The sequence below is a fragment of the Lepidochelys kempii genome, chromosome 12 (genome assembly GCF_965140265.1).
Source record: "Lepidochelys kempii isolate rLepKem1 chromosome 12, rLepKem1.hap2, whole genome shotgun sequence".
In the NCBI taxonomy this organism is placed as follows: Eukaryota; Metazoa; Chordata; order Testudines; family Cheloniidae; genus Lepidochelys; species Lepidochelys kempii.
The window spans coordinates 11390594-11415277 of NC_133267.1; the positions used below are offsets into that span (position 1 = coordinate 11390594).

General features: G+C 40.8%; 1 protein-coding gene across 1 annotated transcript in view; it reads right to left on the bottom strand.

The window, feature by feature from the left end:
• Nucleotides 1-9222: 9222 nt before the first annotated feature.
• Nucleotides 9223-24684, bottom strand: part of SLC6A2 (solute carrier family 6 member 2) — a 108002-nt gene continuing 92540 nt past the window's right edge. The window contains exons 12-14 of the mRNA XM_073307584.1: nt 18637-18804; nt 12286-12357; nt 9223-10677 (exon numbers count right to left, since the gene is read on the bottom strand). Of these exons, the coding sequence (XP_073163685.1) occupies nt 10654-10677; nt 12286-12357; nt 18637-18804 (264 nt within the window). The 3' untranslated portion in view covers nt 9223-10653. The remainder of the gene's footprint in view (nt 10678-12285; nt 12358-18636; nt 18805-24684) is intronic.

Here is a 24684-nt window from a genome sequence, read left to right on the forward strand (position 1 = left end):
AATTTTACCTATGTGAAGACTGTAGGGTAGGACTGAAAGACTTTAAAAATGTTTCACATAGGGGCCGATCCAAAATCTACTGAAGTACACAGGAATGCCTCCAATGAATTCATTGGGCTTTGAATCAGTCCTATTAAAATTACCTAGATCAGACACAGCATTTTTCTTCAGTAGATCTCAAAGCACTTTACAAAGGAGGTCAGTATAATTGAAAACATTCATTGTTTTACACTACATTTGGTCATTTAGTTCTCCTGAATTTCTCTGTCTGCTTCTCCCCTCTACATCAATTTCTTCAAATAATGATTGCTATGTGACTAAATAAGTTTGCTTTTGGTACTGGGGGTGGGGGAGTGGGGAACAAACAAACAAAAAAAATCCCCCTATTTTAAGTTGTCACTTAACTAAAACACATGGAAAATTCTTATGCAGGCTGACATTTTATTTACCTGTAGCTTAGTTCTCTCCAGTAGCCCAAATGATAAATGTCTGATGGACATAGTTAAAGAATTCCAATGGAGAGCATCCAGAGGTGGTCTTCTGATTCTGATAGCATGCCCACATCCTCAGGGGATGAACAATGCAACTATGCAGAGTATCATCGAACCGAGGACATGGCCCTATGTTTACATGAACTTGCCACTCTTAGAAGTTTCAGTGTGCTTTGGTGAATAATTTGAAAATGACCTGAGTGCATAAAACCTACAGCTTCGGTCCCTAATGATCATACTCCACATGTTTGTACTGAAGATGCCTTTTCCTGCAGAAACTCCTAGGCATCAAAAGATGTACTCTGGGCTGTATAGTTATCCACCTTTGAAATGTTTTCTGGAGTGAATGAAATCTGGGGCAGAGGCTTAAAGATAAGCAGAGGGCATTCACATTTTTGGTCCTGCAAAAGGAACCACATCATCTTGACATGTACATGATCTGCAACAAGCAGTAAGTAGCATGCACGAGAGTGTAGCATGCAAGAACTGGTTCATTTCAGATCATGGTAACATAAGAAGTTACTAAAAAACTGCTACAGATTCTCTGTGTTGCTGCTTATCAACACAGTTAGTTACTGCTACTCCACCTCTTGTTGGTGTCACTATGTGATACTGTGTGATGAGGGGACTAAAGGGCACATTCTAGTCCATCAGATGCTAAGATGAGAAAAATCCATGTCAATATCCAAAAGTTGGATTCCTGGTGTAGAAGAGAGGTCCCATCTTAGTGGCACTGAAAAACACCAGAGTGGACAGGATACTTGCAGATACAAGTATCCTGTTAGCTTCTTTGTCTCACCCAAAATTCGACTGATGTCTCCAATACTGCTGCCAAATGGCACTGCCCAGTTTTAAAGTAGAGCTACACCACTTCTTTCATATAGTTCAGACAAACTTTTCACATCAGCAGAATTGATAAAGTGCCCTCTCTTTGCTAGTGTGACACAGAATGTCTCTCTTCTGGAATATTTTGTCAGAAAATAGATATTAGAATATTCCTCCTCACCAGTGATGTCCTTGGAAGTGAAAATGAATAATTTCTTTCAATTCTTATTCAATTTTTTCCCTTGTATTTGCCATAGTAATTTTTTTCTGTTCAAGAAAATGAGTTTTGCTAGAAAATACTGACACTGAAATTATAGATAATATTCTTATGTCTAATACATTGAAAAGTTGCTCAGTAATAATCTACCTTTATTAATGTTGACATCCACAAGTTTCCTGAATCACATCAACTTGGTTTTAGTGCCAACGTAAAAAGCAAGTTGACAGCTTCTGTTCACAAAAGTTTGGAGGTTTAGATGAAGGAAGTGCCTGTTCTTGCTTCTCCTTTTATCCGGATATTTTACCTTTTTCCCCGTTCACTTTCAGATCAATATACTGAACCAATTGTGATACAAAGATCAAAAGTCCTAGGTGGTCTACCCCAGTCGTGTGACCTTCTTGCATTGTGAGTGGGAGAACCAGGTTCAGAAACATTTTTTGTCTAAATAATAATAATTTAAAAAAAACAGCTATACATGGGGTTAGGTCCCTCTCAGAATAGGCCTTTCAGGGCACTGCAGAAACATGCTAATTGCATTTTTCATCAAAGCTAAAGAACATGTGCACACATGGTTGGTCTTATTGACTAACATTATCCCTACCGCAGCAAAACCTTGCCTCCCAAGAATATTGGTTAGGAAAAAACAAACCAGAACAACAACTCATTGTAGTGCAGTGCAAAGCGCTGGGTTCCAACACCTAGATTGGAATTAAAAAATGTGACTGCAAAAATATATCGAGGACTCAATTCTATAACACAGAAATCCCCGCCCCCTCACATGGACTTTTTTAGATTCCTTCCAGGTAGAAGCTTTTCATTAGAATATGCTCATTTGCCAAACGAAGAGGAATAAAGTGTGGGGGGGGGAAGGGTCAAAGGACTAACTGAGGCTATGTCTACACTATCACGGTAAGTCGATCTACGCTACGCAACTCCAGCTACATACCTTAGGTTGAGTTACCACTGGGTCTACACCACGGGGGGTCACCGGGAGAAAATCTCCCTTCGATTTACCTTATCGGGGGTAGAGTACACGGGTCAACTGGAGAACGATCTGCAGTTGATTTGGCAGGTCTTTATTAGACCTGCTAAATCGACCACTGGTGGATCGATCTCAGAGCGTCGATCTCCACTGTAGTGTAGACCTGCTTTGAGTTTAACTCTAGGGGTTTTTTTATTTGCCATAAATTAAATGCCAGAGAACCAGATTCTGCAACCACTTTGCACTGCTCTGCTGTTATAATCTGGTGCAGCCAATGCTTGGATACTCATCAATGCTTTGAGCAGGGGGTTGGACTAGATGACCTCCTGAGGTCTCTTCCAACCCTAATCTAGGATTCTATGATCTCAGTCTAAGGGTGATCCTTTGACACAGAGCTCAGGAAAGTACGAGCTTTTATACCATTCCTAGGCACCCTTTTTATTGCCAGTGTGGCAGAGAAAAGAGGGCAATGGCCTGGATGCCCAAGCACTGCACTGATCCTCTGCTTCAGATTCAGCTCCTTGGGGCTGTTAGCCACTGTTATTTAGAACAGCCCTTGTGCTGTTGATGAAGCCCTTAATGCAGAGGGGCGAGCCCTGCAGAGGCAGCTCCAGGAGATGTAGGTCATTTTTACCCCCCGTCTTCTGAACAGTGTGTGTTCAAACAGCAATAACTTCATTCTACAGTCCCCAGTAGCTTGACTTCTAACTGAATAGCTGTCATAGGTTATAGTATGAGTAATGCTAATCAATACAGCGTGCAAAGACTTTTTCCTTTGGATGAAAATCTTCAAGGATTTTTATTATAAAATCTGCCTCTTCCTGTGTTGTGGCCAAGAGTCTAAAACAAAATCAATGATTTTGGGGGCCCAGTTTGAGACACTTTATCAGGTCCTAACTTAATTTTAAAATGTCTCAACCCAAATGAGACGGCAAAAAATCACTAGTCATGTCAGAAATTCTTGGTCTATGTTTCTGAGTTGATTCACTAAATCTATTCCCTGTGTTTAAGGAAATGTTTGATAAGACTTCAAGATATACAATAAGCCAACATTCAAAACACCCAGCAAAAACAAATGTAGTTTTTGTGCCTGTCTTAAATGCATTCCATCTGAACCCAAATTAATGTTAAATGAACAACTTTTTTGGATTATGAAAACTGTTTGAAAAATGGAATTTTTTTCTACGTGCCATTTTTCTTATTAGGTTGTGGAAAAAATAAACTAAACTCACCTCTAAACAATAATGTAAGAAGGGAAATGTATATACTAGATGTTTGAATGTGGCTGTTTTATTGATGTTTCATCTTACTGCGGAAAAAGGTCAACAACAGGAAGCTTCCTCTGGGAAAATTACATACAACATGCATCACACGGGCAATTGCCGCACACGTACAATAAACGGCCAAGTGTTTCTCCCCCTTTACTTTATATTTATCCTAGATTTCCTGCATAATTGCTCACTATGGTAAAATACCTTTCAAGTGTTGCCAATGTGTATGCCCCAGGACATGACAGAAGGCAAGCTAGAGCGCTGCAGTGGTTCAAACAGAGGCCAAGCATTAAATCACACTGGTACTTTTTGGATTACTGACTTTAACGGCTCACTATATTTCCATTAGAAATCTAGGTTTCAACCATGGAGTGGTGGAAAACTGCAGATATTTGGAAACCTCACAGCACTACTGCTGAGCTACAGTAAAAGAACATGAAGGAAAAGCAAGTTCTCTTCTTACCTGCTAGTTGGTTTTCTGTAGCTTGGTGAGACAGTGTGGATCATGGCTAGGTCGTAAATTTCAGTTAGAGCTGGGCAAATAATGAATTTTTTTGGTTGCTGGCAATTCCAAAAAATTGGAAAAAAAGAGTTTAGAGTCAAATGAAATGTTTAATTTCAACAAAGAGAAATGTTTCCTATTGATTTTGATCATTTTCAACCATTTTTTATTGTTTTTAAATAAAATTAAAAAATTTTGAAATGAAATGTAGTTTGGAACCAAAAAATTGAAATATTTTGTATCAAACAAGTCAGACTGAATTTCAGAATATTTCAGGGAAACAGTGATGAATTTGAAAAATGTTTGGGGGTTCATCAAATTTCTGACTTTCTCAGAAAAAAAGTTTTGTATGAAAAATGTTGCCCAGCTCTAATTTTAGTGACAGTCAGGCTGGGAAGGACTACCTAGGCGCAGGAGACATGACACTGAGCCCCTTTCCTTGCTGGCCCCGAAACAAGACTTCCTGAAACAAGCCATAGAGCACACAAAAAAATAGGTGTGATTTTAACTTGGATTAGCTAACACATGTTAGGTAACTTGCGTTAAAATAGCAACAAAGACACAGCAAATTGGCTTGTAACTCATTTTAGCCGCTTGAGTTAAAGATGATATGGGAGGATGGGGTTGAAAAGTTGAGCTGCAGTACCTTCGCTGCTATTTTAACCTTTGTTAGCTGATGCAGTTAAGCTAACCTGACTTAAGAACTCACCTTTTTTGCAGAGTAGACATACAGTGACTTCCAAAGCTGTCAAATAAACCTGCTTAGCCCTACACTATGCTCCCTACAATAGTCACTTCACCCTGTCCCTCAGACCAAGGTGAGTGTCCGCACTGGCTCACCAATCTACAGAACTAGCAAGCACATCACAAGCACGTTTTTAGGGAGAGAGAACGCTGTGTCTGGGAGTGCAAACGAGCAGGGCCTTGTCCAACACTTTCCTCTATCAGAAAATGGGTTACCAGGCCATCTCTTACTCTATTAGGGACTTTGTGTGTGTGTTGGGGGGGTATCTTCAGAGTTTGGGATCTGTGGGGGAAGATATGGGGGGGTCGGGGGGCTTCTAAAGAAAGTGAAGTGACAGAGATTTGAGCTTGGAGCCATATGCCTCTTCTGAGGGAGTCTGTTTCTAGGAGGTAGGAGGGGGAGGAATTTTTATTCTTCTGCAGGGGTTGCAAAGAGGTCCCTGGAATTACTGAGCTGTGACAAGGGATAGCGTAAGAGGGGCGTTCGCTTTGCTAATCCTGAGATTTATGAGACTCTGCCTCTCCCTAAGTAAACATGTAGTGGAGTTGGATGGACTCTTTCTCTCCAGTGTCTCCTTACCAGAAATGGGTCTTAGGGACCACTCTAAGGCATGGGGAGGGTCTGCTCTCTCAAGCAGGCATCTGTGTGTGGGGACGGAAATAGTGAGTTACTGCTTGGCTGGAGGTGTCAGACACACAGGTTCTGCTATGATGGGAGCCATTTAGCTGAGCCATCTCACAGAGGTTGTGAGCCTGCTTTGCCTGAGCAATCTTTCATAAAGGCTGTGGTTGAAGCCTAAAGAAGCTGACTCTGTGTGAGGCATTTGCTACTTTCCCCAGTGAGACACAGGAACACACTGAGGAGATGGTACCTGAAAGGAGCAGGATATGGCACCAAATCTCTCTAATTCCTGACTGATGCTGCTTTGATGGACATATTGTCCATATTGCCTTACAAAGTACAGAGTGAGTCTTTAGCACATTGTTCACACAATCAGGCATGGCTTCCTTGAAAGTATTTTAATTACTCAGCAGGCCCTGAGGTCGCATCTAATAGCAACATACTTTTCTGTCATCCAGGGGATGTGATAAAGTGACTCATCTTGCGCCCTCATTTAATGGAGAATCAGGGACAACATTTTACATCTCTGGGGCAGAGGAAATGCCTCGTAATAATTGTGAGAGACTTCTTCTGGCTGACACTCTGAAATAAGGACCAATCATGCAAGCTTTACTATCCTGAGTTGTCCCATTAACAACAGAATTCCTCTGTCTCTCAGCTCCACCTATTATTCCTTGTCTTATACTTAGGCCTGGTCAATACTAAAAAGTTAGGTCAACCCAGTTATGTCACTCGGAGGTGTGAAAAATCCACCCCCCCCGTGCAACACAGTTAAACTGACCCAACCCCCGGTGTAGACAGTGCTAGGACCTAGCGACTGCCTCCAGGAGGTAGAGTACCTATGCCGAGGGGAGAACCCTCATGTCAGCATAGGGAATGTCTACACTGATGCAGTTGTGCCACGGTAACATTTCAAGTGTAGACGAGCCCATAGATTGTAAGCTCTTTGGACAGGGACCATTTTCTTGTTCTGTGTTTGTACAGTGCCGAGCAGTGCTACCTCAATACAAATCAATAATAATGTAACGAGTAATCACCCTAGCCTTGGGCATAGCCACCAGTGGAAACTACTCACAGTAGTAAGAACCCCGTGAGTATTTGCAGGATCAGGCCCCTTACATGCTGGTTGGAGGAAGCGCCAACGTCCCTTAGGGCTAGTCTACACTGGCAGCATTTTCACGTGGCTTGTGTAGTCACAGCAGAGCGCTGAGAGTGAGCTCTCCCAGCGCCCTAAAAAAACCACCCAGCGCTGGGGAACTGTTTACGCTGGCACTTTACAGCGCTGAAACTCACTGCGCTCAGGGGGGTGTTTTTTCACACACCCCGAGCGAGGGAAGGAGGAGGATCCTGGGAACTACAGGCCAGTCAGCCTCACCTCAGTCCCCGGAAAAATCATGGAGCAGGTCCTCAAAGAATCAATCCTGAAGCACTTACATGAGAGGAAAGTGATCAGGAACAGTCAGCATGGATTCACCAAGGGAAGGTCATGCCTGACTAATCTAATCGCCTTCTATGATGAGATTACTGGTTCTGTGGATGAAGGGAAAGCAGTGGATGTATTGTTTCTTGACTTTAGCAAAGCTTTTGACACGATCTCCCACAGTATTCTTGTCAGCAAGTTAAAGAAGTATGGGCTGGATGAATGCACTATAAGGTGGGTAGAAAGTTGGCTAGATTGTCAGGCTCAACGGGGTAGTGATCAATGGCTCCATGTCTAGTTGGCAGCCGGTGTCAAGTGGAGTGCCCCAGGGGTCGGTCCTGGGGCCGGTTTTGTTCAATATCTTCATAAATGATCTGGAGGATGGTGTGGATTGCACTCTCAGCAAATTTGCGGATGATACTAAACTGGGAGGAATGGTTGATACGCTGGAGGGCAGGGATAGGATACAGAGGGACTAGACAAATTGGAGGATTGGGCCAAAAGAAATGTGATGAGGTTCAATAAGGATAAGTGCAGGGTCCTGCACTTAGGACGGAAGAACCCAATGCACAGCTACAGACTAGGGACCCAAAGGCTAGGCAGCAGTTCTGCGGAAAAGGACCTAGGGGTGACAGTGGACGAGAAGCTGGATATGAGTCAGCAGTGTGCCCTTGTTGCCAAGAAGGCCAATGGCATTTTGGGATGTATAAGTAGGGGCATAGTGAGCAGATCGAGGGACGTGATCGTTCCCCTCTATTCGACATTGGTGAGGCCTCATCTGGAGTACTGTGTCCAGTTTTGGGCCCCACACTACAAGAAGGATGTGGATAAATTGGAGAGAGTCCAGCGAAGGGCAACAAAAATGATTAGGGGTCTGGAACACATGACTTATGAGGAGAGGCTGAGGGAACTGGGATTGTTTAGTCTGCAGAAGAGAAGAATGAGAGGGGATTTGATAGCTGCTTTCAACTACCTGAGAGGTGGTTCCAAAGAGGATGGTTCTAGACTATTCTCAGTGGTAGAAGAGGACAGGACAAGGAGTAATGGTCTCAAGTTGCAGTGGGGGAGGTTTAGGTTGGATATTAGGAAAAACTTCTTCACTAGGAGGGTGGTGAAACACTGAAATGCATTACCTAGGGAGGTGGTAGAATCTCCTTCCTTAGAAGTTTTTAAGGTCAGGCTTGACAAAGCCCTGGCTGGGATGATTTAATTGGGGATTGGTCCTGCTTTGAGCAGGGGGTTGGACTAGATGACCTCCTGAGGTCCCTTCCAACCCTGATATTCTATGATTCTATGATTCTAAGTTGCAGCGCTGTAAATTGCCAGTGCAGACAAGCCCTTAGATAGAAGAAGGGAAACCACACAGGCTTCAGAATGGCATGCTGGTGTGAGAGCATTCTATCTGCAGCCATTTCACTGTACATTGACAGATTTTCACAAATAAACTTTGCTGTAGGTTGTTAGCCTGCATGTTTACTATTTATGGGCAGATCTAAAGGAATATGACGTGATGACACATGATGACTGGCACATTTAGCAGTCCCCTAGTATTTCTCAATTTGATAGCCATAACCGTTCTGAGAAGCTTTTGGGTGACCTCAGAACAGTGATTGTGCAAGCTATACCATTCTCAAAATAAGATTTATATCTACAAAATAAGGACCCCAGCATAATTTTAAGCAGCAACGTTGATTAGAGTGACTATATAATGACCATTTAAAAAAGAATCCTAAACTTATTTTCCTCTTTATAGAAGATGTTGTTTGGACTCTTAGGTAATTACAGTACTTTAATTTTAACATTTTAAACTCCTTGATTTTTGTAAATAAATTACAATAGCTGTCCTACCAGGTTACTGTCCATTAGCCTGGGTAAAAAGCTGACAATGCCCTTTGGGATTAAAACACTGTGTTTTGAAGAAGAAAAAAAGAAGACAATGACAATATTCTGTCACTTAGACACTGAAAATAGAAGAGAAGCTATTTTTAAGAACTGTTAAATATTTCTGGCTTTTCAATCACGCCTTGGGCATAAAGGATAAAGTAAAAAAGAGAAGTAGATATATTTCAATTCTATTAGAAACATTGGGGGTTGGAAGGAAGTCAATGGTTGTTAAATGGAAAAGGACAAAATCAATAGGGAAAACTTTTATTTTCAGACTTCAGATGGTGGTATAAAAAATTAAGAATTAAAAAAAATATAAATAACCATTAAAATAGGAAACACTACATATATTTAAAAAATCATTAAGAAACTGAATTGAACATATAAAGGCAAAGAAATTCAGCATTAAGGCTCTAACTCCAGACTAGATTCAACTGAGAACCTGCTGTCTCTAAAATTTAGAATAGTTCTTGTAGTAAGTAATTCACAGTTACTGCAACCTAGTGATCACTGGGAAGATATGACTTTAAAACAGTGACCATACAGAACAGCACCCAATCACACTAAGATTGCTCTGTATTTTCTAGCTGGCATAAAGCTGCTTGAAATACACAAGGGAGGGAGTAGGCCTAGATAATTGAATTATGCCTAGAAGACCCCTCCATCCAAGATGTTGTACACAACTCTTAAAACGCTCCGGCAGTTGAACCTAGAGGACATTTATAATAATAGTGCACTTGCACAAAGCCAACATTTGATATTTTGGTGCCACTGGATAGAGTGGCTTATTCTAAAAATCATTGTCTCTGTTCCTATATATTTATATATACTGTACATTCTTTGTCACACAATATAACAGAATGTAGAAGGAAAATCTGACTACTTGTAAATATTTTTGGTGCTTAACTCAACATCTGTAGAATATGGATCATGTGATAGATAAAGCCATTTTAATAGCTGACAAAAAGGAATATGTTTGCATTGTTAAGTACAGCGTATTGTTAAACTACTTTCTGTACTCAATAGCCACAACAATAGGAATTTAATTCCATCCCTGTTACTTTTCGGTGTGTATAGTTCAACTGCACAGAAATGGCACAGACATATACAGCAAAGACAACCTTCTTCACCAAGAGAAGAGACTAATAACAAACCACTGAAAGTGAAGCACTGAGTCTTCACTTCAGAAGGATGCAAAATTATATCCCAAAGGATAGTATTGAAAGAAAGCAAATGACATGAATGTGCACTTAAAGTCACTCTTGTCTCATAATTGAGATGCATCCATCTCTGTGTATATAGTTGGTCTCTAAACAATGAGGTGGCAGAAATTTTTAAAGGAATTACGTTTTTTATTTATTTCTCCAAGACAAGAGTTTCTTTAATTAATGCTGATTTTCTGCTCCCTCCTCCACTTCTATCTCTATCAAAGCTCACAAATTTGGTCACTTATGGATTTTATGGCACTGAAAGATATAAGGAAATGGAAAACCAGTCTGTAAGTTCATTTGAAACCAAGTAATAGAAAGGAGGCATTGAAAACAGAGAGCAGAAGCTGTCTTCCCTCAAAAGATCAGTAGATGAGCTCTGAGCCAGCCTGGTCCAAGCATAATCAAGAGAGCTTTGAACTTGACTTTTCGTTTATTCCCAGTTTAGTTTAATGTATTGGCTTTTTCCTCAACCTGTCAGTTGTCATATTGATAGCCAGTGTTGAAGCTGAAAGGAAACAGAAGCCATTATTTATTTGATAATATATTATTGATTTAAATTATAGTGATGAGAGTAAGTATGAAATAAGGGAGATGACAAATCTTGAATTACAGAAAAGCAGGAAAAATTTACTACCAGTATTATTTTCAAAAGGAATCCCAGTTTCTATTAACAACCAGTTTATCTGATACAGCGATCATTTAATAATCTGACCGTTTTAAAATGCACAACAATTGGACATTAGGGAAACCTAACTAAGATACTAGTTGCATCATAAGATAGGCACACTGCTTAATGTTTTGTTAAGATGCTTAAATGAGATTAACGTCCAAAAATCATGATGGTTTTCTGCTACTGATGCTGGCTATTTGGAAACAGTAACTGAAGTCAATACACAGGCTTCAGTGATTGACACAGCATCCAAGAACTCCATTGGCAGAGCCTCGCTCCTGCTTTTTTCAAATTATGCCTTTCTACTTTTTGTATATTTTCCCAACCTCCATAATTTAAATCCAAAACTGCTGAAAAGAGGTGTTCTACCATTATGTATTTGGGTTCACGTGTTCAGAGTGGTGCAGAAATGTGTGCGTATAACCCATGTCTGCATGTTCATGTGCAGTAATTACAGCGAAAAGATGGAAACACACATTTGAAAACTTGAGCCATAATCACTTACATCTGAGGCATTAAAATAGAGGGGAAGCTATCTATACTATATCCCTCTAAAATATATAGAAAGAATTCTCCTTCATATATAGCGAGGGTTTTGCCTATTCAATTTCTTGCTTTTGTTTCCAACTAAATACAAAGAGCCAAATTTTCACATTATTTTTCATGACCAACGTCTGAATCAGCAATGCAAGTTTTGAGCTATTGTGCATAATTCTGAGTTACTTTTAACCATGAAGGCAAAAAATGATACAGTATGAATGTTGATAGTGCAGAATGGGCTATTTGTATCCTTTCTCACTTGTAGGAAAGCATTTTTCAACAGTCTCATTTTATTTGCTAAGTCGAAGGCATATTTGACATGGTTGCTTGAAGACCATCCATGCAAAACAAGGAACATGTTCAACCTGTAAGCATATGGGGGAAACCTATTACATCTCAGTATCGGGTCATCTCAGCATGACCATTTTGTAAATGTGTTCTTGTCACAGGATATTTGCTTGTCTCTTTGTCATGACTGGTGGCACATATTTGGAGTTAGAGGTAGAAACCATCAATCCAGATCCCTATGAAATAACTTCTGTGAGGGAAGAAGCATCTCATAATGCTTTATTTTTTTAAAAACTGCACGATAGTCTGGGATCAATCCTTGCCAAGATGTCCTTTGATGAGATCTCACCATGATCACATATGAACAAAAATGCTTGGAACTAGATCTGCTGTGGGATAACCTCATGGACTCTGTAGGGTCATATTGTTAAAATGGTAAAAGATAGGTACCAAAAGTCCTACAAGGCCAATGCCCATGGCATTTTCCCACCCATAAAGCAACATACTGGCAAAAAAGCAGAAAGGAAATAAACCCACTTTCATTTGCCAATCAAGCTTGCTAAGGGTGCAAAGGATAAGGGAGCGGGCAGGGAGGTAGGGAAAAGGAATACACACCTTAAACTGCCTCACGTTCCCTTGTGCCACAAGATGGTGTTCGTTCTCAGGTGTGATGCAGTAAGCTAGTCTCTAAACAAGAGTGGAGGCACACAGGAAAGAAAGATAGCCATGTTAGATCTGCAGATAGGGGATGCTACCCCTGGGTTTACAGGGAAATAGTGTGAGTTTTATACAAATCAGTGACTTAATTTTTCATATCATTGAGCCCAGAGAGGACCTAATCATTGAGAGACCAATGTGTATTATAATTTATAAGCTTCTTGATGGTAGTCCTAATCCTACAGCAACAGCAGAATGTTTATGCTAAATTTTAGCTGGTCCCTGCCAGCATGGGAAAAGGGTCCCAGGAGCTACTCGGCATCACAGCCCTTGAACTCCCTGAATGCAAGGATTGCTGGAGGCTAGTAACAATGCAAACAGGTGAAGAAAGGTGCATGGAAGGGTACCCCTCCATATTATCCACAAAGCCTAGGTTGTAGTGTCATTTGGGAGCATACACAAACGTTGCTCTGGTATGCACTTCTATGGGCATTGTGCATGTCTCCAGGAGCATGCACTATTGTAGGTTCCCTCTATTGCAGCCCTTTTAGTTTTGGGTATTGCTAAGGTTCAAGCTTTGTGAGCAAACCTGAGCTTGCCCTATAGTTTTGTGTCATCAGATTGTGCAAGCACGTGAAACTCAGTGGGTTAGAGTGAGGTTTTGTGTGTCGCTTGAAAGGGATTTGCAAACCCAAGAGAACTGAACAAAATAAAGGGTTTGCACAAACCCCAGTGAAATGAAAGCCAAAGGTTTTGCAGAACACTTATTGCACAGGGCTGGATTGTAACCCTACAAACCAACAGGAGTAAAAGGCAGTGCAGGAATCAGATTGTAACTCAGAGGGCCTCAGTCAGGTTCCTGGCTCCTTGTTTGCAGTGGTTCTGCTAATTAACCTGGTGTGTTGGGGGGTGGAGTCAAATCTTCATCTGCTCCCTGCCCACTCTCATCCATCTGAGCAGGAGAAGGAATAGCCGACCAGCAGTGGTTGCTGTCTTCTCCATGCTTGTACTGTAGGTAGCCTGCACAGTGGTATAAGAAGGATCCTACTCCTTCTTACTCCCCCATGCATGCAAGAAGGCTCACAGTTGAGCCCAGGACATTGTATCTCTTACCTTTCTCTTGTCCTAACATATAGGAGACTATTTGAATTTGAAGCTCAGAAATAAAAGATTGAACTATATAATAATATGCCTGGCTACCTGACAACTCTATTTGTACAACAATTTAAAAGAGAATTAAATTCTACCTGAACTAAAGGGCCAGATCCAAAACCTTTTGAAGTCAATTGTCACCTTTCCATTGGCATCAGCAGACTTTGCATCAGACCCACAGTGCATTTTCTGCACTTGTTCCACACACAGATCTTCTGCTGAGGTCAATAGAACATCTGCGTGCAAAACACATGAAAAATATGAAGTGTTCAGGTCATGTGCTGGGGAGAAAAAAGGAAAAACTGTTGCAGTCGTTGGCTATCATCAATTGTTTCTAAGAAACCATAAAATGCTTCTTCATGGCAGTCTGAATTTTGACAAACCAAGAGGCATCTTTTCAGATTATGGACAGATACTATGATTGGAATCCAACTGTTTGCAATAAACCAGATGGTATTCAAACTGTGCTTGCCTGAGTTTTAAAATACTGGACTATAAGGAAGATAAAACAATCGACATTACATTTCAATGTCTTCGGAGTACGTTTGGTATTTTTAAAGGGCTGAAAACAGATCTAAAGGTGGCTTCACTTTCTAAGCCCTATTTGTGGATTCCTTTGGAGCATGGATAAGAATTTCCAGTGACAGTGATGAGAAAATTAATATGATCAGTGAATATTAAACTTGTGTCATTTTGAAATGGTAATTTGAGGCAAGTACAGAGCAGTGAAATTGTAACGAAAAATAATTAGATGTATTTTTTTCACCATAGAAACCAGGTTCCTCTTAAGCAGAACAATAACACATTAGATTAACATTACACACAATAACAGTATGTTAAAAGAACATTTTTAAGGTAGCATAGTCAAGCACTCAGAAGTTAGGAAATTAGGTCAGAATTAGGGTTACCTATGGAACTTTTCTTCAGCCCCTTTCTGTGTATGCATTTGATAGTCTTTCCTTACATGACCACATACTAGTTTTGCCACAGGATGCCTGCCTCAGTCAGTGTACAGGACGGATGATGCTCAATTCATGAGCAGCTATTCAATATCCTGTTTTCTCCTCATTATTCAGTGTGTTGCCTCATGCCTTATTTACTGCATGCTAGTCAAACCCTGCTCTGAAGATAGAACTATTAATTTCCATGTGGGCTTTTCTGTGGTGCTCATCATTACCATATTGGAGCGGAAGACAAACTTTAATTTATTTTTCAGCATCTCTGTTAAATGAGGAGGTGTTAGCCTCATTTGACAGATGGGGAACTGAGGCACAGAGTTAAAAGTATCCACTAATATTGAGTGCCCAGTTTGAGGTGCCTGGGATCGAATTTTTCAGAGCACTTAGCATTGTGTAGCACTTTGCGGTATATCTTCAAAGCAGTGCTCCCCTTGGCTTCAGTTGCTTCTCTGAGTGCTCAACACTTCTGCATATCAGACCCCAGGCACCAGGAAAATAAGGAACACGCAATTAGTGACCTCCTGGAACAGTTTGTTTTAAGTGACTGAGCCAGCATGACACAGGAACTTAGTGGCAGAGGCAGGGGTAGAATCCAATTCCCCAGGACAACATTCAACTGCCTTAACCACGAGACCTTCTTTTCTCTTCTTGCAGTCCCCTGCCTCATTTTACTACTAGGGCTAAATGGGAAAGTGGAATTCCACTTCATAAAAACTTTCAAGAGTTCAATATTTGTTTTTATTCTACATCCAAATAACACAGGGAACTTTCACAAAAATGTGTGTGTGTGTTTGTGTGTGTGTGAGAAAGAGCGAGAGAGGGAAAGATCCTCCCCACCCCAGAATAGCCAAGATTTTAGCTATTAGCTATAGGATTTAGTTAATCTAATGTGTTATTGTTCTGCTTAAGAGGAATACTTACTAGGATACTCACCTGTGATGTGGAAGACCGAGGTCAAGTCCCTACTCCAAATCAGGCAGACCAACAACATGCATGTCCCACATCCCAGCTTTCATCAAAAAATTCCCATTCAGCACTGTCCCCTACACACCTTTCAACTTCTGTAACAAATGTAACAAGGGCCCTACAGATATCCTCTCCAGAACAGGTCCATCCTGGGAAGTTAATGAGGCAGGGGTCACGTGGAAAAAATATGTGATCATGTGATTTAAGACTGTAATGCATGTGCAAAAGAGGACAGGGCCGGATTAATGCAGTGGCTATAGGAGCTGCAGCCCAGGGCCTCGGGCTAAGGATGTGGCCCACTGCTTCTTTTCATCCAGCCCATGGCAAATCTCTGTACTGTGGGCTGGACACAGGTCCTCGAGCCGCCTGCAACCCCTAGGCAAAGGGCATTCAGTGAATCTCTGCATGCTGCCCCCCTCCCCAGTGCCAGTTCCACAGCTCCAATTGGCCGGGTACTGCAGCCAATGGGAGCTGCGAGGGTGGTGCCTGTGGGCAGGGGCAGAGTGCCCTGTGCAGAGCAGCCTGGCCCCTCTGCGTAGGGGCTGGATATGTTGGCCACCTAGCGGGGCAGAGCAGAGTAGCACCAGGGCCGGCAGGGATCCTGCCTTAGCCCTGTTGCGCTGCCAACCAGGAGCTGCCCGAGGTAAGCACCTCCCAGCTGGAGCCTGCAACCCACACCCCCTCCTGCACCCCAATCCTCTGCCCCCGCCCTGAGCCCACTCCAAACCCACAGGGGCCCCACAAAATCTAATAGCCCCGGGCCCACAGGAGAGTTAATCCAGCCCTGAAAGAGGGCCAAATTAGGATTTCAAAGGCAATCTTAATTCTGGCATTTCTAACTTCTGAATGCTTGACTTTGCAACTCTGATATTCTTTTAATGTAGTTTGCCTGTAATTTCCTATAACATATAAAATGATATAGGTCCTAAAAATACCTATAAAACAAAAACCAACATCCATCATATGATCTGATATATTTACACCTACAAGGTACATCAACAGGGTTGGAACATTTAGACCCAACACACAGACCTCTGCTACTTGAACTAATGGAGTAACTGATAGCAGTAGTAGCTTGTCATCCTCTTTGTTGAACAACACTGGAGGGGGATGAGACAATTTGCCAGTGGGTTTCGCAGACATTTACTGACAGCAAAGGAATGGTGAGACATGGGAATCTTGGGTTCCGTTCAAGGCTGCAGAGGGGAGTTTGTCTAGTGGGCACAGCCTCTTCTGCGCATTTCCCCCAAAGCTTGAATTCCTTTTGTCCCATCCCCTCCAACCTGTCCCTGTCTCCTCATCTCATTGCCCAGCAAATCCTAGTCTCACCCCTCTGGACTCCCCATACCAATCCCCTTGCCCAGCAATTCCCAGTGCTACCCCAAACACACACTTGCCAACATTAGACAATGGCTCCTTGGTCTAGGGTATGATTCTTGCTTTGGGTGTGAAAGGGCCCGGGGTTCAAATCCCGGACAAACCCGCTGCAAAGGGGGGCGTGAGCCTTTCTATTGGGGGAGGTTTTAGGTCGGATATTAGGAAAAACTTTTTCACTAGGAGGGTGGTGAAGCACTGGAATGGGTTACCTAGGTAGGTGGTGGAATCTCCTTCCTGAGAGGTTTTTAAGGTCAGGCTTGACAGAGCCCTCGCTGGGATGATTTAGTTGGGGATTGGTTCTGCTTTGAGCAGGGGGTTGGACTAGATGACCTCCTGAGGTCCCTTCCAATTCTGATAGTCTATGATTCTATGTTTCCAATCCCCATATAATCTATTCCAATCTGCCTCCCAGGCTCCTCATCCAATCTCAGTGTCCCCCAGCCCCCACTCATTGTCCACTCTTTACCCACCTACTGGCTCTGGTATCTCCCCATTTCCCTCCCTAGCCACTCCCAATCTCCATCCCAACCTAACTCCCATTCCCAGTTTCCCTTCTCTACTCCCCCCCCTCAATCTTGCACTACCCTCTTGTCCTTTTCCCAATCTACTCCCCTTTCCTCTTTCACAGGTCTTACTCTCGCCCCTCTGCATTCAAATCAGGCAGCTGCCTGGGCCCAGCATGGGGAAGTCATTGAGAGTCCAGGAGAGACGGTCTCCCTGCTTTCAGTTCAGGTGCCTGGCGGAGCCTGCAGGAGCCCAGAGCTGCAATTGCAGGGAACAATATGCTCAATCCCAGGTTGGAGCATCCCAATGTGGACTGAATCTTTGGGGAATCTAGCTGCAAAAATCTAACAACTTGTCTACTTGAAAGTTAATTTGGATAAAGATATTAAAGCTTAATTGCTATTCCTGAATAGCTGCCCCTCAATAACTCTGTGTAGACAAGCCTTCAGAAGTCTTTACTAAGCACATGTGAACGACAATTTTTCAAAGCTTATCACTTGCCCACATTTCAGCTGATTTTCATAGGGATAGCCAAAGGCACATTCCTGACACAAAGTCTACCCCCTACCAAATTCCAAGTCCCTGCTCTAAAGCATGGGGGCTCTCGGGCGATTCAAATTTCCCCCAGAATTTTTTAATAAGAACGTATTTTTCACAACTTCATTTTTGGTAATGACTCCTCTATTTTGGCTGACATTTTCCAAGATTATTCAGCCTGAGGTAGGCACCCAGCATGAAAACATTATAAGCAACTGAAAACAGGGTCTATTAATGGGAAGTGTCAAGCAACCTTCAAACCAGATGATGTCACCAGCTCCATCTATAATTACCCACCCTCCAACTTTTTTGTAATATCAACTATATCAACAATAAACATTTGGAACCATATTTTCAGATGAAAGGCCTAATCTCTTTTAATCACCTCATGAAGTGCCCAGATTTTCAGAGATGCACAGCACTCCTGTTGTGAATCATGGGCCAAATTGATGGCTAGGGAAAGCAACTGGAATGGGTCCACTCTTTATTCTGGATGCTGTATTTGAAGGCATCCATTTATATATGTTGCTACAGTTGAGAAAAATCTATTAATTCAACTTCAAAATGTGCATAAATCAAAAAAATATGCTTTTATGAACTATAATGGGGCATTCTGGCAGACTAATTTCTGTCTAGAAACTGGAATAGGGTGTATTAAATCCAGCTTGTAATTCCAACCAGTTAGAAAGCTGGATCTGAAAGGTCACATAACGAGGAATGTGTCTAGGGAGCTAGAGAAGCAAACTGTTAGCTCAAATCCAGTACATTCATTTCATCATAACATTTCATGACATTTTATTAGCACTCCACTTACTTCTTTAAAGGTCCCACGCACGTTCAGAAATTTATAGATAATGTAGGCAGGCACAAGGATCATTGAAGACAATGCTATTCCCCAGCCAATGCGATTTGCCCAGAAAGGGAAGGTATAGTCATCATAGGTCAGAGGTTTGAAGTTTATAATACTGACTATCACCACAAACTAAGGAAGGAAAAATAGAAAGCACCACAATTTTAGTCCTTTGGAAAAACTCCAAGTGGAAAACAAGCCTCATCTGTTAGATCAGGCAGGATGCCCAGTGCAAAGGGGATACTTAGACCCGTGCAATAGGCCCTACCTTCAGCCTATTTACAATGTGTCCCTTTTAGATGACAGTGTGGAACCTTTTAGGGCACTCACGAATGATATTAATGGTCAGAAAAATCCCAAAATTCCAGCCAGGCTATTTGTATCTGCCCTGTGTACTAGTGAATATCACCGGCAGATGACACACTGCTGTGGAAGGGGTATTTCGTCCCCTACTTCTGAAGCAGATGGGGAATCTGACTTGTTATTCTGTAGTTTACACTAGAGTTAGAGATGGGGAAGTTCTCAAGGCTGAAGTCCTGGGTCCAGGACAGGACTACAGGCCGAGATTTTAAAAGGGTCCCTGAGGACTCCTCAAGATCCCTCTTTGTCCTTTTCCCCAGGGTACTAGTAATGCTTCATAAGGATGGAACTGTCCCAATATACCTTTCTCTGCTAGACTGAAGAGCCTGTTATTAAATATTTGTTCCCCTCATAGATACTTACAGACTGTAGTCAAGTCACCCCTTAAGCTTCTCTTTGTTAAGATAAATAGATTAAGCTCTTTTAGTCTATCAGTATAAGGCAAGTTTCCTCATCATTCCTGTGGCTCTTCTCCGAACCCTCTCTAATTTATCAACATCTTTCTTAAAATTGTGGGCATCAGAACTGGGCATGCTATTCCAACAGTAGTTGCACCACTGTCAAATATAGAGGTAAATAACCTTTCTGCTCCTACTTGAGATTCCTCTGTTTGTTCATCCAAGGATTGCATTAGCTCTTTTGGCCACAGTGTCGCATTGGGAGCTCTCGTACACCATGAGCCACAAATCTTTTTCGGATAGAATCCTCTATGCTATAAGTATGACCTACATTCTTTATTTCTAGATGTATACCTTTACTCATATTGAAATGCATATTGTTTGTTTTCAAGCAGTTTACCAAGTAATCCAGATCCCTCTGACTCAGTGACCTGTCCTCTTCATTATTTACCACTTCCCCCATTTTTTGTGTCATCTGCAAACTTTATCTGTGATTATTTTATGTTTTCTGACCGGACATTGAGAAAAATGTTAAACAACGCTGGGCCAAGAGCTAATCCCTGTGGGAACCCACTGGAAACACAACCACTCAGTAGTTCCCCATTTACAATTACATTGTGAGACCTATCAGTTAGCCAGTTTTTAATCCATCTACTGTGTGCCATGTTCAGTTCATATCATTAGAAAGGTTTCTCAAGTGTGTGTGTGTCCACCTGTCCCCAGAATAGCCATTAGCCCAGTGGTTACAGCATGGATGTGGGAACCCAGATTCAAGTCTCTGCTCCAAACCAGGCAGAGCAGGAATTTGAGCCTCTCACATCACGTGTGTGAGTGCTCTCACCACCAGGCCATTTGGTATTATTGACTAGACTCAGATTGGACTCTGTGTGTGTTGGTTTTATTTTGTGACAAAAATGGAAAGGTTTCTAGTTTCATCCTGATGCGGATATGGAGTGGGACAGTTTTTGAAAATATTTGTGGGTCAGGAAAACCATTGCTTGCATGCTCAAGGAAAAAAGCCTTGGTGGGTAAAAAAGCTCTTCTGACTAAAGATTTTTGGGACAGCTTAGCCAGATGTCCCACTCTCTCAATGTACAGCAGCACTTTCTATCCCACTTAAACAAATAAGATGCTTGAGGGTATTTTTTTTTTGTAGGTGCTGCTCTATGTTGAACATGAGCTACTGAAAACTGGAAAACTCAGCCACTCTTATGCCCATCAAAATGTATCTTCCTTGGATTGTGTGTCCTATTGAAAGAAGTTAGATTTGTAGTACAATGCAGGCTAGAAACATTTTGAATCACTTATTGATTCAGTATAATATGTTTAAGTTTTGTTAGAGATATTGTAGTACAATACTAATAGAATCAGTCACCAGAAATATCTTTAAATGTTGTATTTGTCAGAAGATAGATTGGATGACTATCAGTATGTGTATATCATCTCAATGTGCAAAGTACATTGGTAATTTCTTTTTGTCCCCTGGGCTATTCCACCTTGGGCCGTGCAACCACTTCCGATTAAAATGTCCAGAGACTGGGGGTTTCTCTACACGTGAAGGGCTACAGAAGCACTTCAGTGTAGACACTACCTATGCTAACGGGAGGGGTTCTCCCATCACCATAGGAAATCCAACTCCCCAAGAGTTGGTAGCTAGGTCAACAGAAGAATTCTTCCGTCACCTTAATGCTGTCTACACGGGGACTTAGGTCGGTTTAACTATGCCATCCAGGGGTGTGGATTTTTCACACTCCTACACAACGTAGTTAAGCCAAAGTAATTTTCTAGTGTAGACCAGGTCTCGAAAGTCAAAGGCTACTGAGATAGCTTTTTCAAATCAGCAAGAATGCCAGCAATGCTATCTACTCACAAATGTTGGTTCATCTCGTGATTTTTTTTTTTTTTGGCTGGCATTCAATAGCTGTGAGAAATGTGGGCATAATGCTTCAACAAGACACTTCCTAATGCGAAGATAGATATGTGGATATCTAAAACTCCTAAGATAAATGTTTGATATAGTATTCTATGGAAATACCCGTTTATATTTAGGAACATAGGAATTGCTATACTAAATTAGAAGAGGGAGCTTTCTAATCCATTATCCTGGACAGTGGTCAGTACCAGATGCTTTTGAGGAAAGTGAATAACCTCTACACTAGGCAATTATGGGATAACCTTCCCCCAGGTAAAATTTTCTCTTAAAAACCATTTGTTAGAGGCCGGTTTATGTTGTGAAGCATGCAGGTTTAATCCCTTCCAAAATTATTTTCAAATTAAACATGTAACTATTATAACTCATTATTTTTGGTATCCTTTTTTGACCAATTGTTTTTTGAATCCTGCAAAGTTCTTAGCCTTGTTGATCTCATGTGGCAATGAGTTCCACAGGGTAAGTTGTGTTAAAAACTATCAGCTTTGTATTTGTCATCTTATTCTTTCATTATAAGGCTAACAGAAGTCCTTGATCAACCTTCTCTGTGCCATTCATTATACTGTATAATTTATGCCTCCTCTTATTAATATCCTGTAAATTAAACAATCCCACTCTTTTCTCATTGTCTCTGAGCCCCCTCTAATTCTGCTACATCTTTTCAATTCAGATTTTCCCTCTGGTTTAAAACAAAACAAAAAAAAAAAAAAAGAAAGAAAGAAAAAAGCATTTCCATTGCTTTATTTTCAGAATTTATAATGGATACAAAATATAGATTTAAAAATTGTATGGACTATGTTTTTCCCCTAATAAATCATGTTTACAGTGTCCATATAACCTTTTAAGACACCTGAAAAAAACCAGACTATTAGAATCAAGCTACTCAATGTTCTCTAAAATGGTGTACTCTCCCCACAGGTATTAGAAAGTATCTATCTATAGTAGTTACACTCAGTCAATGATTGACAATATTGGACCTTAATTCTGGAAGTCTTCTAGGACTGTATGCATGGCTAGAGGATGCAGCATCCACTGATCCAGAAAGGTGCCTATTTTCATTTTTACAGTAGATATTAAAGCATATACTTCAGAGAGATTAGCAATTCTTTTTTAATTCGCTTTCCAATTATCTCCTGCCTCCACTGAAGTGGGTAGTTATCTAACCCTGACCATGCAGTTCATCACCAAGTAATTGAGAGAACAATTGGTAACATATTTATATCAGAATGAGCTTATTTGGAAAGACAGTGTCCATTATGATGCAGCCCACATCCTACACACAGACATCTGTGAGCAATTGTGTGATTGAAAATAGAGCCAAGGTTATATCCCAAATACCCAAATTGACATGAAGCCTGGTAGCCAGGAAAACACCATAAGAACATCTTTCATTTACTTCCCTAGAGCTAGGTTCATGCTGTAAAATTGAATCCAGAACTTGGCTTTCCGTTCTCAAAAGTTGGGTTGGAGGGAGTGTGGTACACAAGAAAGCTAGATCCAGCATTTTCATTCAAACTATTGTAGATTGGGATCTGAATCCAAACATTTGTGTGGATTTGGTTGCAGGATCTATCCCTGAGGGTCACAACTGATACTAAGTTTATATTTATAACTAGCATTTAGAGGGCTGCTAAAGGGTTTATTAAATGGTTAATCAATCATTAGAATTTAACAGGTCAACAGGTTGTTTATATAATAATGATTTATAACCATCTCTATATACCTTCTACTGATGTGGTTATAATTATCTTCAACATACAGTCTTCATGTCTGTAACATATTTATAACATCTTTTGATAATTTATTAACCTTCTATAGAACACCTACAAATGGAACATTAATATAAAGTACGACTGACTGACTTCAGTGTATGCTTCATTGGCTCATTACTGATTGGATGCTACCAGATGCTAGGTATGCTATTAAAATGTTTTCCTTTTTAAAAATGTATCTGTGTATCCCATCATAAATATGTCTTGATAAGAATGTCTTGTGTCATTAACAGTTTGATAGCTAATTTTGATCTTTGAGACAATATCGGATCCAGATTTGATGTAGCTATATGGCAGATCACTACTGCTTTAAATTTGAAATTGAAGGCATAAACTTTAATGCAACGGAAAATATCCTAGGTCACAGTGATGTCAAAATCTCCATATATTCACCATGACCTTTTGATCTACAAATAAACTGGAGTGAATGTATAAATACCCAATATAAAACTGCAGTCTTTAGTTTCGACTCTAACCTTTACATAAAACTACCAAATGCTACCTTCACATTTCAGGGAGAAAAAATCCTCAAATGTAATGAAACATCTGTTTATTTTCCTTAATACACGTCAGAAGGCTTACAAGCTATATTTAATGTGTCTCTTTCCTCTCTATGTCACACAGCTAACCATTTGGAGTAATTGCACCCTCCATATTCTAGTACATTAGTCCACATTTGTGATCTTCATACCCTCCAAATAAAAAATACACTAATAACTGAATTATGTTCTATAGTACATATATAACAAATAGTTGTAAAAATTTTATATGTAGTCACAGTCTTGTGCATATTGTTGTGATTTTACTATTCAAAAACAAAGCACATACATAAATGGTAACGCCTCAAGAAGTTATGTGCTTAGTTGACACACATTTGTTTAATGATGGCTGAGTGAAATTTAGAACTGAATAACCCCTTCCTTCCCCCAAATATTTTGATTTGCCTAAAACATTAGGTATAAACATCACCACTCCATATTGAGTTATTTATTTTACATTTTGGGGCTGGCCCTGAATTGGCAGCATGTTATTTGTGTTGAGATTAAGTCGATTGGAAGACAGCATTTGTACATTTTGCTCTGAATGTTACAAACATGATAGTTTCAGTGGTATAATCATTAAATAGTTTCCCTTTGCACTGTGTGTATTATACTTTTGAACTTCATCAATGAAGTATCAATAGGAAACATATTGGATACTGCTTTTACCAGTTATGTTTCACATTTTGCACCAAGCATTTGCCTATCAAAAGCTAAACTCAGTTATAGTCAGGGGTGTTACTCATCAAAAGATAAACACCGAAGCCCCAATAGCTATGAGAAAAACATTTCTCCCCTTGGACAAGTTATTGCAAAATTGTATTTCAGGGATTTTACATCTTCCATTGAAGCATCTGATATTGACTGTGGTTAGAAAGAGAATATTGGACTAGATGCTAGATGGACCCTGGTTTGATCCGGTATGGCAATTCCTATGTTTGGTTCCTTATGGAGGGCAATCTGCAATTCTGTATAACTGGCAACATCTGGAATCATGTACCTGATTACCCTAT